At 39.8% G+C, this 13379-nt stretch overlaps 2 protein-coding genes across 2 annotated transcripts; both read right to left on the reverse strand.

Moving 5' to 3' along the window:
- Positions 1-6629: 6629 nt before the first annotated feature.
- Positions 6630-7864, reverse strand: LOC129255441 (uncharacterized). The gene is made up of 2 exons (XM_064096040.1): positions 7216-7864; positions 6630-7120 (listed from the first exon to the last, which is right to left on the reverse strand). Exons 1-2 carry the CDS (start codon positions 7862-7864, stop codon positions 6630-6632), a joined length of 1140 nt encoding a protein of 379 aa, XP_063952110.1.
- Positions 7865-7944: 80 nt separating this feature from the next.
- Positions 7945-9015, reverse strand: LOC135153452 (uncharacterized). Its single transcript, XM_064096041.1, has one exon. The coding sequence runs from the start codon at positions 9013-9015 to the stop codon at positions 7945-7947; it is 1071 nt and encodes a 356-aa protein (XP_063952111.1).
- Positions 9016-13379: the final 4364 nt, after the last annotated feature.

Consider the following 13379-nt stretch of genomic DNA (forward strand, 5'->3'; position numbering starts at 1 on the left):
GTGTCAAAATGCACAGATTTATACAAGAAGATTAAACAACACAAAAATAAGTATGAAGAATAAACTTTCACCCTTGAAATCCAAGATCAGAGGAAAAATATATATATATATAAAACCAGAAATTTATCCTTTATGTTCATATTTTATTTGTGAATGATGTTAAGAAAGATGGCAAATTTTTTATGAAAACATAATTTCAGTATGAAATCATGGAGAATGTATTTAGGGGTCAGAGGTCAATGAACTCTTTCCAAATTGTCAGTGGAAATTAAGTTAAAAAAAGGTTGATAACCAAATAACACTTCTTCATAATTAGATTGCGATGTGTTGCCAAAAACAATGAAATAATAAATGAAATCAAGTATATAACTTGAAATTATTTCATCTTAAATAGCAGCATTGAATGCAATATAATATCTAAATCAAGGTTGTCATGTCTTTTTCTCTCCAGCGATATGCCACTCACCTCAATGCTATAATAAATACTATAAACTATTAGCTTAATCTTCTGAAAATGGATAGGATAGGTCTAACTCTCATGTCACAGCTAGCATCATCTGAAAGGCCATCATTAGAGCTAAAGCTTCTGTCATAGTAAATGGCATAAAGTGTCTGACACTACGTATCTCAACTTCTACAAAGATGAATTCCCTTATTAGTATTATTAATTACCTCTCATTGCAAGCAGCTAGAATCTCTTGAGATGCTAATGCTGCAGGACAAAACTTCATACATGTATCTGCTCTCTGCCTTACACAGTGGCGTACCGTGGGTCACGGCATGGGGGGGGGGGGCACCAGCAACATTTTTGAGTCACTTACCGTGTTTACACTTAATCGGCAATTGGTTCTGAACCAAATGCCGATGCAGAATCGGCATTTGGATTGCGTTTACACGTTGTTACAGCTCGCGGTTCAGAACCGCGAGCCGATGCAAAAACCTGAAATGATACGCATACCTACAATATACGTCATAATAAAGACAACGCTGGATCAGTGCGCTTACAATTACGTCACAATGGTAAAGTAATTGAAATGCGCACAAATTGCCGGTGCAGAATCGGCTTTCTGTTTACACGTAGTAAAAAAGCCGATTCTGCATCGGCTCGCGGTTCAGAACCTACTACTTTGGTGGTGCAAATTGCCGGTTCTGAACCGCGAGCCGATTCAAGTTGCTCGCGTTTACACGCTATGAAAAAGCCGATGCTGAATCGGCTCGCGGTTCAGAACCGCGAGCCGATTCAAATGCCGATTAAGTGTAATTATACCGTGTTTACACTTAATCGGCATTTGAATCGGCTCGCGGTATAATACCGTGTTTACACTTAATCGGCATTTGAATCGGCTCGCGGTTCTGAACCGCGAGCCGATTCAGCATCGGCTTTTTCATAGCGTGTAAACGCGAGCAACTTGAATCGGCTCGCGGTTCAGAACCGGCAATTTGCACCACCAAAGTAGTAGGTTCTGAACCGCGAGCCGATGCAGAATCGGCTTTTTTACTACGTGTAAACAGAAAGCCGATTCTGCACCGGCAATTTGTGCGCATTTCAATTACTTTACCATTGTGACGTAATTGCAAGCGCACTGATCCAGCGTTGTCTTTATTATGACGTATATTGTTGGTATGCGTATCATATCAGGTTTTTGCATCGGCTCGCGGTTCTGAACCGCGAGCTGTAACAACGTGTAAACGCAATCCAAATGCCGATTCTGCATCGGCATTTGGTTCAGAACCAATTGCCGATTAAGTGTAAACACGGTAATAATCTACAAAATTGTATAGTAATTTATTTCATGCAAATTGTTATTAAGTGATTATGCTAATTTATGCATAATTAGTATGCGAAATCATACTTTTCCCTCTAACTCCCTAAATAAAGCTCCAAATGTTCTAATTTTTGGTTTAGAAACTCTTTGTGGTGTTCTTAGCAAGTAAACATGAAAAAACACGGTAATAATACGCGCATGCAGCTGAGGTACGCGCATATTTTATCATTTATGCCAACGAGATCATACGCCGATCAAATACAACAACAAATTAGTAGCGATCACGAAAACAATATGAAAGAATATGACTACAACGATATCAAAGATAACATTAAAAAATTATGTTGGAGAATATACATACATATAAAAACATACGTTGATATTTAAAACTTTACAAATGTAAGTTTCAGAAACTAAATCATTACCAAATCGGTGATTGTTGTTATCAGCGATTTCACCGGGGGAGCGTTTCATCAATATTTTCATCCGACAAGTTGTCAGATCTGACATCTTTCCATGATTTTGATTGGCTGAGAGACACTGTTCCTATGGTAACTGTCGGATAAAATGGGACTTGTCGGATAAAACGTCCGACAAGTCTTTCATGAAACGCCCCCCATAAATACGCAATAATTTTAACGCGCGCAAGGTGGTCGGTTTCAAAAGAGGTGGTCGATATGTGGTAAGGCCACCGCACACCTTACGACTGTTTGCGATCCGATTTTGGAACAAATCGCACTTTGCTCATTTTTTGAAAATGTGAATGGAACACGTCATTTTATTTGAGGTTAAAATTAATTGAAAGAATACTAATATAACCATTTTGTAAGATTGTAAGCCTTTATTTTGGAGTAAAGGCCAAATTAGTTTCAAATCGTAGCCAATCGTAAGACTGCTATGACGTCATTACGACTAGATATTAAATTTGCTTTTATTCTAAGAATGATGATAGCATAGCCACAGAGTTGAACATAGGGATTCGTACGATGATTTCGAACATTACACAGTAAGATATTCCAAGTCTCAATATTAGCATCACATTCTACTACGTTTTATTCCAAAATTGAGTCGCAGACCAATCGCAAGGTGTGCGGTCGCCTGTAGTCTCACCATACTAGTAGGGTGACTGCACACAGAGCAAAAAAATCACCCTTTTCATCGCTTTCACACAGCCAAAAATGGTCATGGTTTTGAGGGAAAAATCAAAGTTCAGCGCATTTCTAACATTATGATCCCGATATCCAAATTTTATGATTTTGGTATCAAATTAAAGGGGCCGCGGAACGGTTTTCAAAGTGGGCGGGGCTGACCATGCTAAAAATCACAATCATATATATATATATATATATATGGTCCTTTTTACGTTTTTGTACACGGTTTTGGAAAAAAGTGGGGGGGGGCTGAAGCCCCCTGTGCCCCCCGGTTCCGCGGCCCCAGAATTAAAGATAATAAAATGCTCCAAATAGCCTACCGTAAGGGCACTAGTATTCATCCCGTTTGGAGAGTTTCCTCAAATATATAGAAATATAGAATTTACCTGAATTTCAGACCCGTCTTATTTCCAAGAGCAAATGCTGGTTATTCTTTTTCCGTTATTTGTTTCTTCAACCCATCGACTTTGTGCGCGGGCGATCGAATTATACGGCGATGGTTTTTAGCACTAGTATTCAATCCGTCGGCACTAGTATTCAACCTAGCGATGAAAGATGGCCCTGTCTTTCAATCTGCCCTTGTCCCATCCGACTACGGACTAGACCAATTGAGATAAGACCAAACAGGGAATTAATCAAAACCAGAGACTTACATAAATCTAGATCTAATTTGGCAATATAAACCATTTTGAAATTAGCCATCTATCATCACTAGGTTGAATACTATAGTGCATTTCAGTGCAAAAGGTCATCGCCGCATAATTCGATCCTCCGCGCATACAGTCGACAAATTGATAAAGAAAATACCGACAACAGATTACACTGGAAATAACAAAGGTATGAAATTAAGATAAATTCCCTATTTCTAAATATTTGGGGGAATTTGTCAAAATCTTTGAATTATGCCGGGTTGAATACTAGTGCCCATACGGTACTTAGTTTACATTTGGTTACTAGGCCCCCTACCACAATTTTGATGTGGCATTAAAAAAGGAAGTTCAAAGTCTCGTATCTTGTGAATAAAAGTATGGTCAGTTCCCCCATGTCTGCGCGGTCTCCCAAGTCTGCGCACCCGCGTATCTGCGCGATTCTAGTAAAAGAAGATACGCAACGAGCACGAACTTTACACATGCATTACATAGACAGGTATTCATAAAAAAATCCGACTCAAAACGGTGGAAAAATAATGAATTCAGGGCATTTCATGTGACGGCCTCAAAATGCAGCCTTTGTCATCAAAATCCCCGAATCGTGTGCAAAGTGAATGAGTGCGCAGACATGGGGTACCATTTTTTTTTTCAATCTGAAAATGACTGCCCAAAGGTTTTTCAAGAAAATTTATATTTTCTTTCATTTTTTAATGAGAAATTTGGTACACTTACTCCAAAAGATTTTGTGAAATAAGAAGAAATTCATGTTAAATCTTAACTCAAATTGTTAGGTGCGCAGACTTGGGGCCCACCATCATACCAGTTGTTGTGTGTCCGGACAGGTTTACTACAGAGCCTATTGGGAGCATTTGGTGGAATTTCATTCAAAATTCATTTGATTATTACTCTATTATTACTACTCAAAAACTGATTCATGGATTACTATGAAATTTGGTAGATTTCTGTTTTGCACTATTTTTATCAAGATATGAAAAAATCAGACAGTTTAATGAAGTGGTTGATGAGATAGAAAATTCTTGCGGTCTCTACTAGATCTGAAAATATTAATTCAATAGCCTAGTTGTAATCATCTTCTATTTTGTTGTCTATATTTCCTAAAATTGATGAAACTTCTATGACTTTCAAAAATTGATTGTCCGGACAAATGACCTGTCCGGACACAGAACAACTGGGTATAGAAAGTGGAATTCTGATCTGCTCAATTTTATGCACAAATAAGACGAAAACTATAGTGAGACCACGACATATCGAAAGTCAAAGTCAATTTGAGAAAATTTGCTACTCACCACAATTATCCGCCTAGGCCCTACTTTTGATTTATTTCAGCAGCCCTCAGTTCCCCCTCTTTGGTTTCAAACAAAAAAAAATAAGAAATGTGATTTAAAAAAAAAAATAACATATCGTAGTAGCGCGAACATAATTTTACGCGCTTTTCTGATTTCGTTACCAGGGTTTTGGCGCGCTGTGTGATGCAAGTATTATACGCAGTTGTTACGTCATAATCAACGAACGTAGAGGGGAGCAGAGTGGCGACACGCGCACTGAAAACAGGATACGCGCGGTCAAAGGTCAACCATGGGGGGCTGGTTAGTTCCTTCTAGCTCTGCGCACATACAGTGATTTGGCAATCATCGCTATTTTCATTAAATATTATTCCTGATTAATTGATTTTCGGCAAACTAGCCTAGGTCGGGAAGAAATAATCATTGAGTTTAATTTGTCTGCAATTGCTAAAAATACTATGAAATTTCTCCTCTTTTGGGGTTTAGAGCTTGATGATCGATCCCCTTTAACATTTTGGTTTTTCTGGCATTATTATTTATTAAAGATCAATTCCATTTTTGTATTGAAAATTAATGTGAAGAATTATAAAGGTTTGATTTACTCAATCGATAAATAAAAAATGGAAATATAGAAGAAATAGGTAACTAAGAAATTTGGGAACACGAACAATTAACAAGGTGATGCCGAAGACATAATGGAGTGGAAAACTCGGGGGAGGGGGCAGGGCAGTTTTCTACTTCTGAAACACTACACTGAAATTTTGTAATCACAACGCCGGTATCGTACGAGGATAATAAACAAGAGGCAAAATATAAGTGATCACAAAATATATAGGAAAAGCATATATTTTGACGATATATGTTTTATTTAAAGTTAGAGCATAATTTAATATAGTCCCCTGAAAAATATGGGCTATATAATCTGCGGTGATTTAGGGGGTAGTGCCCAGGTGGCAACTCCTAGCTACACTATTTTCACTGACTGTCAATCAATTATAGGAGCATTGTACTCAGATCGAATTTCATGTCTTAAAGTGATCTCGAATAATTTCAACGGTCTGAATATTAAATATTAAGGTCGAAGCTCAATTTTAGTAGTGTAAGAATTATCACTAATCAACAGAACAAAAGGATGAGAGAGAGAGAAAGAGATGGAGAGAGATCAGTGGAATATTCTTATTCGAATCTCTTTGTTTTTTTCACGTAATTCAGAATGACTTTATAATCTGCATTTCTTCCCAATAATGTTGCCAGATCTGATATTGGCTTGTTTAATTTCAGGCTTCTTTGCATAATTCTTCTTTCACTTTCATATTTCTTACATTGTAGTAAAAAATGTTCTATTGTCTCAGGAACCTGACAATGGGAACATAGACCATTTTCATGTTGATTAAATTTATACAGATAATAATTCAATTTACATTTTCCGAGTCTTAAACGGTGTATCATTGGTCTCTTCAAACCGAATGAGTTTGAAGAGTTTGTAAAAGCAGGCCTTATATACTCTGTCGAAGTGCCGTATGCACGGTATCTCGCAGGGTACATGTCTCTGATTGGCTAGATAGGTCACATGACATCCACATATGCGGACGTGGGTGACAACCGTGACAACACACAAATTGGGCGCGCAAAACCAGCGACGACGCGACCGGAAATGCTGTCAGTTATCATTCCCGCTAGGATTAGCATGAATGACAAAAGTCACCACTTCCGCCCATGCACTGCAGTGCTCACACGTGTGTGGAACGTCCGGGTAGGCTAATTAGGCAAATTAGCCTCTTTGTCTAGAACGGTAAGCCAGATATTGCTGAGTTGGAGGCCGCTGTCTTGAGGAACAGTGTTATGTTCCTCAATCTCCAACGCTTCTCTGACTCTCCGCTGATACCAGTAGGGGACACGGGTGACCAGTCTACTCTCATCCCAGAGAATCCGGTGATCATGCGTATGGGCATGATCGATGATTGCAGATTTTTCCCTCTCGTCTCTCCTACCATGGGCCTTGTGTTCCTTAATCCGAGTGTTGAAGGAACGACCCGTCTCACCGATGTAAACTTTACCGCATTCACAAGGAATTCGGTAAACTCCAGGGAGGTCCTTGGAGTTGCGCTTGTCCTTATGGGTAGTGAGGGCAGATTGAAGCTTATTTGAGGAACTATGACGAACCTCAATGTCGGCTTCTCTCAAAATCCTCTGAATTTTGTGAGAGGCTGCTCCCAGATATGGAAGAACGACTCTCGCCTTGGGTTGTCCTACATGAGGGTTCCGCGAGGGGGGAGCTCAGTGCAGATCTTATGTGAGGGGTAGTTGTTACATTTCAAAACACGTTTGATATGCTCAAGCTCACCTCTCAGGTGGATCTGGTCACTAACCTCATGCGCTCGTTTGACTAACGTCTTGTTGTTGGATCTCAGCACTGATGGGTGGTGGAATGAACGATAGTTCAAGTACCGATCAGTGTGAGTAGGTTTCCGATAAACCTGATGGGATAGGGATCCCTGTGCCGTCCTCGTAATCTTTGTATCAAGAAAGGGGATAGACCCCTCATTCTCCATTTCCATGGTGAACTTGATACACTCGTGTTGAGAGTTGAGGTGCTGTAAGAAATTGCTAGTTTCCTCAGCACCGTGTTGCCAAACCACAAAAGTGTCGTCCACATATCTAAGCCACACTTTGGGTTTGTGGGTTGCTGACTGGAGAGCCGTCTCCTCGAAATGTTCCATGAACATGTTGGCTACCACTGGGGACAGGGGAGACCCCATGGCAGCCCCTTCCGTTTGCCTGTAGAATGTGTCTCTCCATCTGAAAGAGGTGGAATTGAGGCACATCTCAAGCAGGTCATGGATCTCTAGAGGAGACAGCTGAGTCCTGTCAGGGAGAGTTCTGTCAAATTTCAATCTCTCAAGGATGATGGCGCAAGCATCCTTGACTGGTACACTTGTGAACAATGACTCAACATCAAAGCTGATGAGGAGGTCATTGTTAGAGACGTTCATCTGACAGATCTGCTCAACGAAATGTTTAGAGTTTCTCACGTGGTGCACGCCCTGACCAACACGAGGCTGTAAGATGTAAGTCAAATGCTGAGCCAGTGCGTACGTGGGAGATCCTCTAGTAGACTAGGTCTGAGTGGAGTGTCTGGTTTATGAATCTTCGGTTGCCCAAAGATTATGGGATATGGACCAGACGAGCTCCGGAGTTGTCGGTAAATGGGTCTAGACAAGACATCCTTCCTCTGGAGAGAGAGGAGCTTATCATTAACCCTACGTTCGATGGCCGGTGTGGGGTCTCTAGGAAGTTTCCTATAGGTCCCCGAATCCAGTAGTCTTTGAACCTTGGTCTCATAATCCAATCTGTCCATCACAACAGTAGCATTACCCTTGTCTGCCTTGAGAATATGAATGGAGTTATCCTCTCGGAGACTAGCAAGGCCTGACTTCTCGGCTTTGGTGAGGTTGGGCCGAGGTGGGTTAACCGAAGTCAGTACTTGTGAGATTTGGATACGCACTGTGTCTGATTGAGACCGAGTAAGATGTCTGAGGCTGGGTTCAATCTTCTGGATGAATTCTTTTCGGTTTACTTGCTTAGGAGCCATAGCAAAATTAAGTCCCAATGAGAGGACCTGATGTTCATTCTCAGACAACTGACGTTGACTGAGGTTGACAACAGTTTTGCTAGGATGCAAGTTGTGTCTAGGCTGGCGGTTGTGTCTCGGCTGGTGTTTGTTGAAACGGGAAGGACGGATCAGTTTCTCAAACTTCCTCACTTGTTTGGACTTAGTTGTCTCGAAAACAAAGTGGCTGGAAGATTTGATGAAACGATCGATTTTACCCCAATCATTGCTCGAGAGCTTTGACTTTAGGTATTCTTCCGATGTTTCAACACAAGGTTGAAGTTGTCTGAGCTGGTTATGGACGTGTCTGATCCTCTCTCTGATGAGACTCTCAGAAGCATGTCTAAGAACCTGCTCCGCTCGTCTGGAACGGACAGGTGCATGGAGCACCAATCCGCGGGGGATAACCCCTGAATCCCTGCACCTTTTGAGAAAGGTGAGATGGTTGACAAATCTGGCTTCCTTGATCCTGTTCCGTTCATTACTATTACCATTATTATGACGATCATCATTGTCACAATTGATTATTATCATTGAAATCATTATTTTTATTATGATCGATTGTCATCGTTATGATTACCATCATTATCAGGGCGGCGAACGTCATACTTTCTTTCGCTCCTTCTTTAACTAAAAAAGTTGAGGCGGTTGTTGCCACCCCCCCCCCCTCGCCCCCACCCCCTTGGCGATGCCCTTGATCAGCACTATCATCGAGGCAAAGAATCGAAGCGTTATCGCTTTTTATCAAACGAAAAATAAGGGGTATAATTAGAGTGACAATACCCATACAATCGGACACCGTACTAATTCCCTTCGATTTTCTCTTCTTTGTTTGAACTATTTCAATAAAAGTTAATCGCCTTTCAACCTGTGGCGCCCGATCATCATTGTCATAATATCTTGTAAATATCTGAAGAAATGTAATTTATAGTTGTTTCTATCCTAACTTTCATCAGCGGCCGCCATGTTTTTATTCTAAGTGAAATGATGTAGGCCTTTTCTGAAATTATTGTATATTTAAATGCTAATTATTTTCCTTTTATTTTTGGCACTTTTCATTGGGCTTTTTCGATAATACATAAGACGAAAAAAATTTCATGAATTTCTGATAATTTAATTGTCCCTTTTTCATAATGGAATATTGACAAATTTCATTTGGCGCTTAGGGAGAGGAATAGGAAGATGACCATTTTCATATGACAAAATGTCCTTAGAATGTCCCGGACCTAAGTTAAAATAATTCAAGAAATATCAGCTCGTGCTTCACGCTCGCATCAGTTTAAAAAGGGCCTCTATATATTTATGTTGTTTTGTAAGAATGAAGCGACTGTTAGGTCTACCCCTTCAAAGAAACAAACACAAATAAACTTTGAGCAGTCGATTTGGGAAAATCTTGGTGAAAAAATTCTGCCCCCCCCCCCCCCCCCCCCCCTCTTGGTGAAAGCTGGATCCGCTCCTGATAACCTGATAGGATTCATTTGAAAGAGAAAACAACAATAAGATATCATGAGTGATTTCCATGTAAGAAATACATTTCTCTATGCACAATAAGATGGATCCAAACAATACTTTGTTTTTAATCTTGCGTTACGCCACTCGATCATTCACATCCACTAAAGCTCATAAATAGCTTTGATTTGCGCATGCATATCCTATATATAAGTCTATTGAGAATGACGATAAGAATGAAATAAATCTCAATCAGAAAATCATATCTTGGTAAAAAGAATAAGGGTGAACGATTTTTTTTCCCCATTTACATTATCACATGCATTGGATTAGAAAACCAGGCTGTTGAATCAATTTTAAATAAACTAGATTTTTTAATAATGAATTTCAAATTTGAATAACAGACACTATATGGAAATGCATTTTGATATAAGATAAAAAAGAAGGGTATACATGGAAATATAAATGTACATCCTAACACAAGGTGATAATAAGGGAATTTTATTGAGAATGTTATACAATAGTCCCAATGACATGATGCATTTGTAAACAAAAAAGAGGAAATATCCTAACAATACATTTATGAAAATAAAAAACCAATCATACATAAAAATTATATAAGTTGTTCATTCTTTCCAAATTGCACAATTATAAGGGGGAATGAAAATATATTTTACTTTCAATCTTGCATTATTTCCTGATTGTGTTAACTTTCATTCCCTGATACATTGTTTTAAAACATTATCAGCTGAGATGTTGATTAGATTATGACTTACCAGAAACCACCTTTGAAATAAGTAAACTCTGTTCAGCTAGTTGTTTCCAAAGTTGATGCTTAAAACTTGTAGTCACTGAAGTCATTACCTTAATTGCATGATCTTTCAAAACACATGCAATTATGATAACAAAATTAGTGAGCAAGTACAATTACCAGCAGATAATCCATAATGAAGATATGAGGTGCTACAATGTAGCTACACAATAGACCTGTGCCATTTCCATCATCAGTCCAAGCTAGCATTGTTGTCAGTCTTATTAAGGTCAAAGCACATGTTCACACTGACGTACACTACAGTGCGTATAAAAAAAACGGGACAGATTTGAAAAGTCTATAAAATTTTTGTTTCAAATTATGATTTCTATATTTTGGTGTCAATAGATGCTCTGAGGTCTTATCCTTCAAATGCCATTAAAATAATTTAGTTTAGTTCATGCTTGAGCGAACACGGAATGTTTTTGTATGGGGTTAAAAAGGAGGCTTGCGCCAAAATGGCATAAAATGATAAATATGATGGTTGGACTTCTTGCTAATCAGCAGACTTCCTCTTAACCTTTTCATTATATTTGCCATTATTTTCATATTACGCGGTCAAAATTAATTTTCAAATCTACTTATTTGCTTGAATTGTTCTGTTGTTCCTTTTTAATATGTTCCCTTTTAGCTTTGAATATTCCTTCTTTGGGCAAGAACAATTTTTTTAAACCAAAGTATGGGAGAGCGTGTTGTTTTGTTGCGATAAGCCCGCCAGTCATAAGGACCATAAGTCATAATACTAACTGGTCATAAGGACCGCTAGTCATAACGATAACGTGTAAAATCTTATACCCGAAAGTTCGCTAGTCATAATAGGGAAAAGGGGTCACTAGTCATAAGGTCATAAGGACCATGAGTCATAAGGTCCGATTTTCATAATGCAAGATAAGGGTCACTATTCATAATGGACCATAAGGGTAATTGATCATAAGGATCGCTAGTCATAATCAACAATGAGGATCGGTATTCATAATACTAGATAAGGGTCGCTAGTCATAAAAAGGAAGAGGCTACATTAATCATAAGGGTCGCCAGTCATAATAGTAGATGAGAGTCGCCAGTCATAATAGAAGAAAGGGTTCACCAGTCATAATAGTAAAAGAGGGTCGCTATTCATAATAGTAGAAAGGGTTCGCCAGTCATAATAGTAGATGAGCGTCGCCATTCAGAATAACAGATGGGGTTCGCCAGTCATAATAATACATGAGGGTCGCCAGTCATAATAGAAGAAGGGGTTCGCCAGTCATAATAGTAGATGAGGGTCGCCAGTCATAATAGTAGAAGGGGTTCGCCAGTCATAGTAGATGAGGGTCGCCAGTCATAATAACAGATGGGGTTCGCCAGTCATAATAGAAGAAGGGGTTCGCCAGTCATAATAGCAGATGGGGTTCGCCAGTCATAATGGTAGAAGGGGTTCGCCAGTCATAATAGTAGATGAGGGTCGCCAGTCATAATAGAAGATGGGGTTCGCCAGTCACAATAGTGGATGAGGGTCGCCAGTCATAATAGTAGATAGGGTTCGCCAGTCATAATGGTAGAAGGTCTTCGCTAGTCATAATAGTAGAAAGGGTTCGCCAGTCATAATAACAGATGGGGTTCGCCAGTCATAATAGAAGAACGGGTTCGCCAGTCATAATAGCAGATGGTGTTCGCCAGTCATAGTGGTAGAAGGGGTTCGCCAGTCATAATAGTAGATGAGGGTCGCCAGTCATAATAGAAGATGGGGTTCGCCAGTCACAAAAGTGGATGAGGGTCGCCAGTCATAATAGTAGAAGGGGTTCGCCAGTCATAATAGTAGATGAGGGTTGCCAGTCATAATAACAGATGGGGTTCGCCAGTCATTATAGTAGATGAGGGTCGCCAGTCAGAATAACAGATGGGGTTCGCCAGTCATAATAATACATGAGGGTCGCCAGTCATAATGGTAGAAGGTCTTCGCTAGTCATAATAGTAGAAAGGGTTCGCCAATCATAATAACAGATGGGGTTCGCCAGTCATAATAGAAGAAGGGGTTCGCCAGTCATAATAGCAGATGGGGTTCGCCAGTCATAATGGTAGAAGGGGTTCGCCAGTCATAATAGTAGATGAGGGTCGCCAGTCATAATAGAAGTTGGGGTTCGCCAGTCACAAAAGTGGATGAGGGTCGCCAGTCATAATAGTAGAAGGGGTTCGCCAGTCATAATAGTAGATGAGGGTCGCCAGTCATAATAGAAGAAGGGGTTCGCCAGTCATAATAGCGGCCCAGGACCAAAATCCAATTGAAACCAGTTGGATTTCCAACTGGTTTCAATTGGTTTCAATTGGTTTCAACTGGTTTCAATTGGTTTTAACTGGAATTTAACAATTTCCAGTTGAAACCAATTGAAACCAGTTGGGCAACTGGAAATCCTAACTGGAACCAGTTGGGTAACTGGAAATGACTTCCAATTGGGAATGATTTCTAACTGGAACCAGTTGAGTAACTGGAAATCCCAACTGGAACCAGTTGGGCAACTGGAAATCCTAACTGGAACCAGTTGGGTAACTGGAAATGACTTCCAATTGGAAATGATTTCTTACTGGAACCAGTTGAGTAACTGGAAATCCCAACTGGAACCAGTTGGGCAACTGGAAATCCTAACTGGAACCAGTTGGG

Source organism: Lytechinus pictus, chromosome 3 (genome assembly GCF_037042905.1).
Source record: "Lytechinus pictus isolate F3 Inbred chromosome 3, Lp3.0, whole genome shotgun sequence".
In the NCBI taxonomy this organism is placed as follows: Eukaryota; Metazoa; Echinodermata; class Echinoidea; order Temnopleuroida; family Toxopneustidae; genus Lytechinus; species Lytechinus pictus.

Excerpts from the sequence above, each read along its gene's own strand:
- LOC129255441 (XM_064096040.1), bottom strand. The coding sequence starts at position 7,864 with ATGAACGTCTCTAACAATGACCTCCTCATCAGCTTTGATGTTGAGTCA. Across the intron at positions 7,121-7,215 it reads TGACCAGATCCACCTGAGAG|GACAACCCAAGGCGAGAGTC; the intron begins GTGAGCTTGAGC and ends ACCCTCATGTAG.
- LOC135153452 (XM_064096041.1), bottom strand. The coding sequence starts at position 9,015 with ATGATAATAATCAATTGTGACAATGATGATCGTCATAATAATGGTAAT.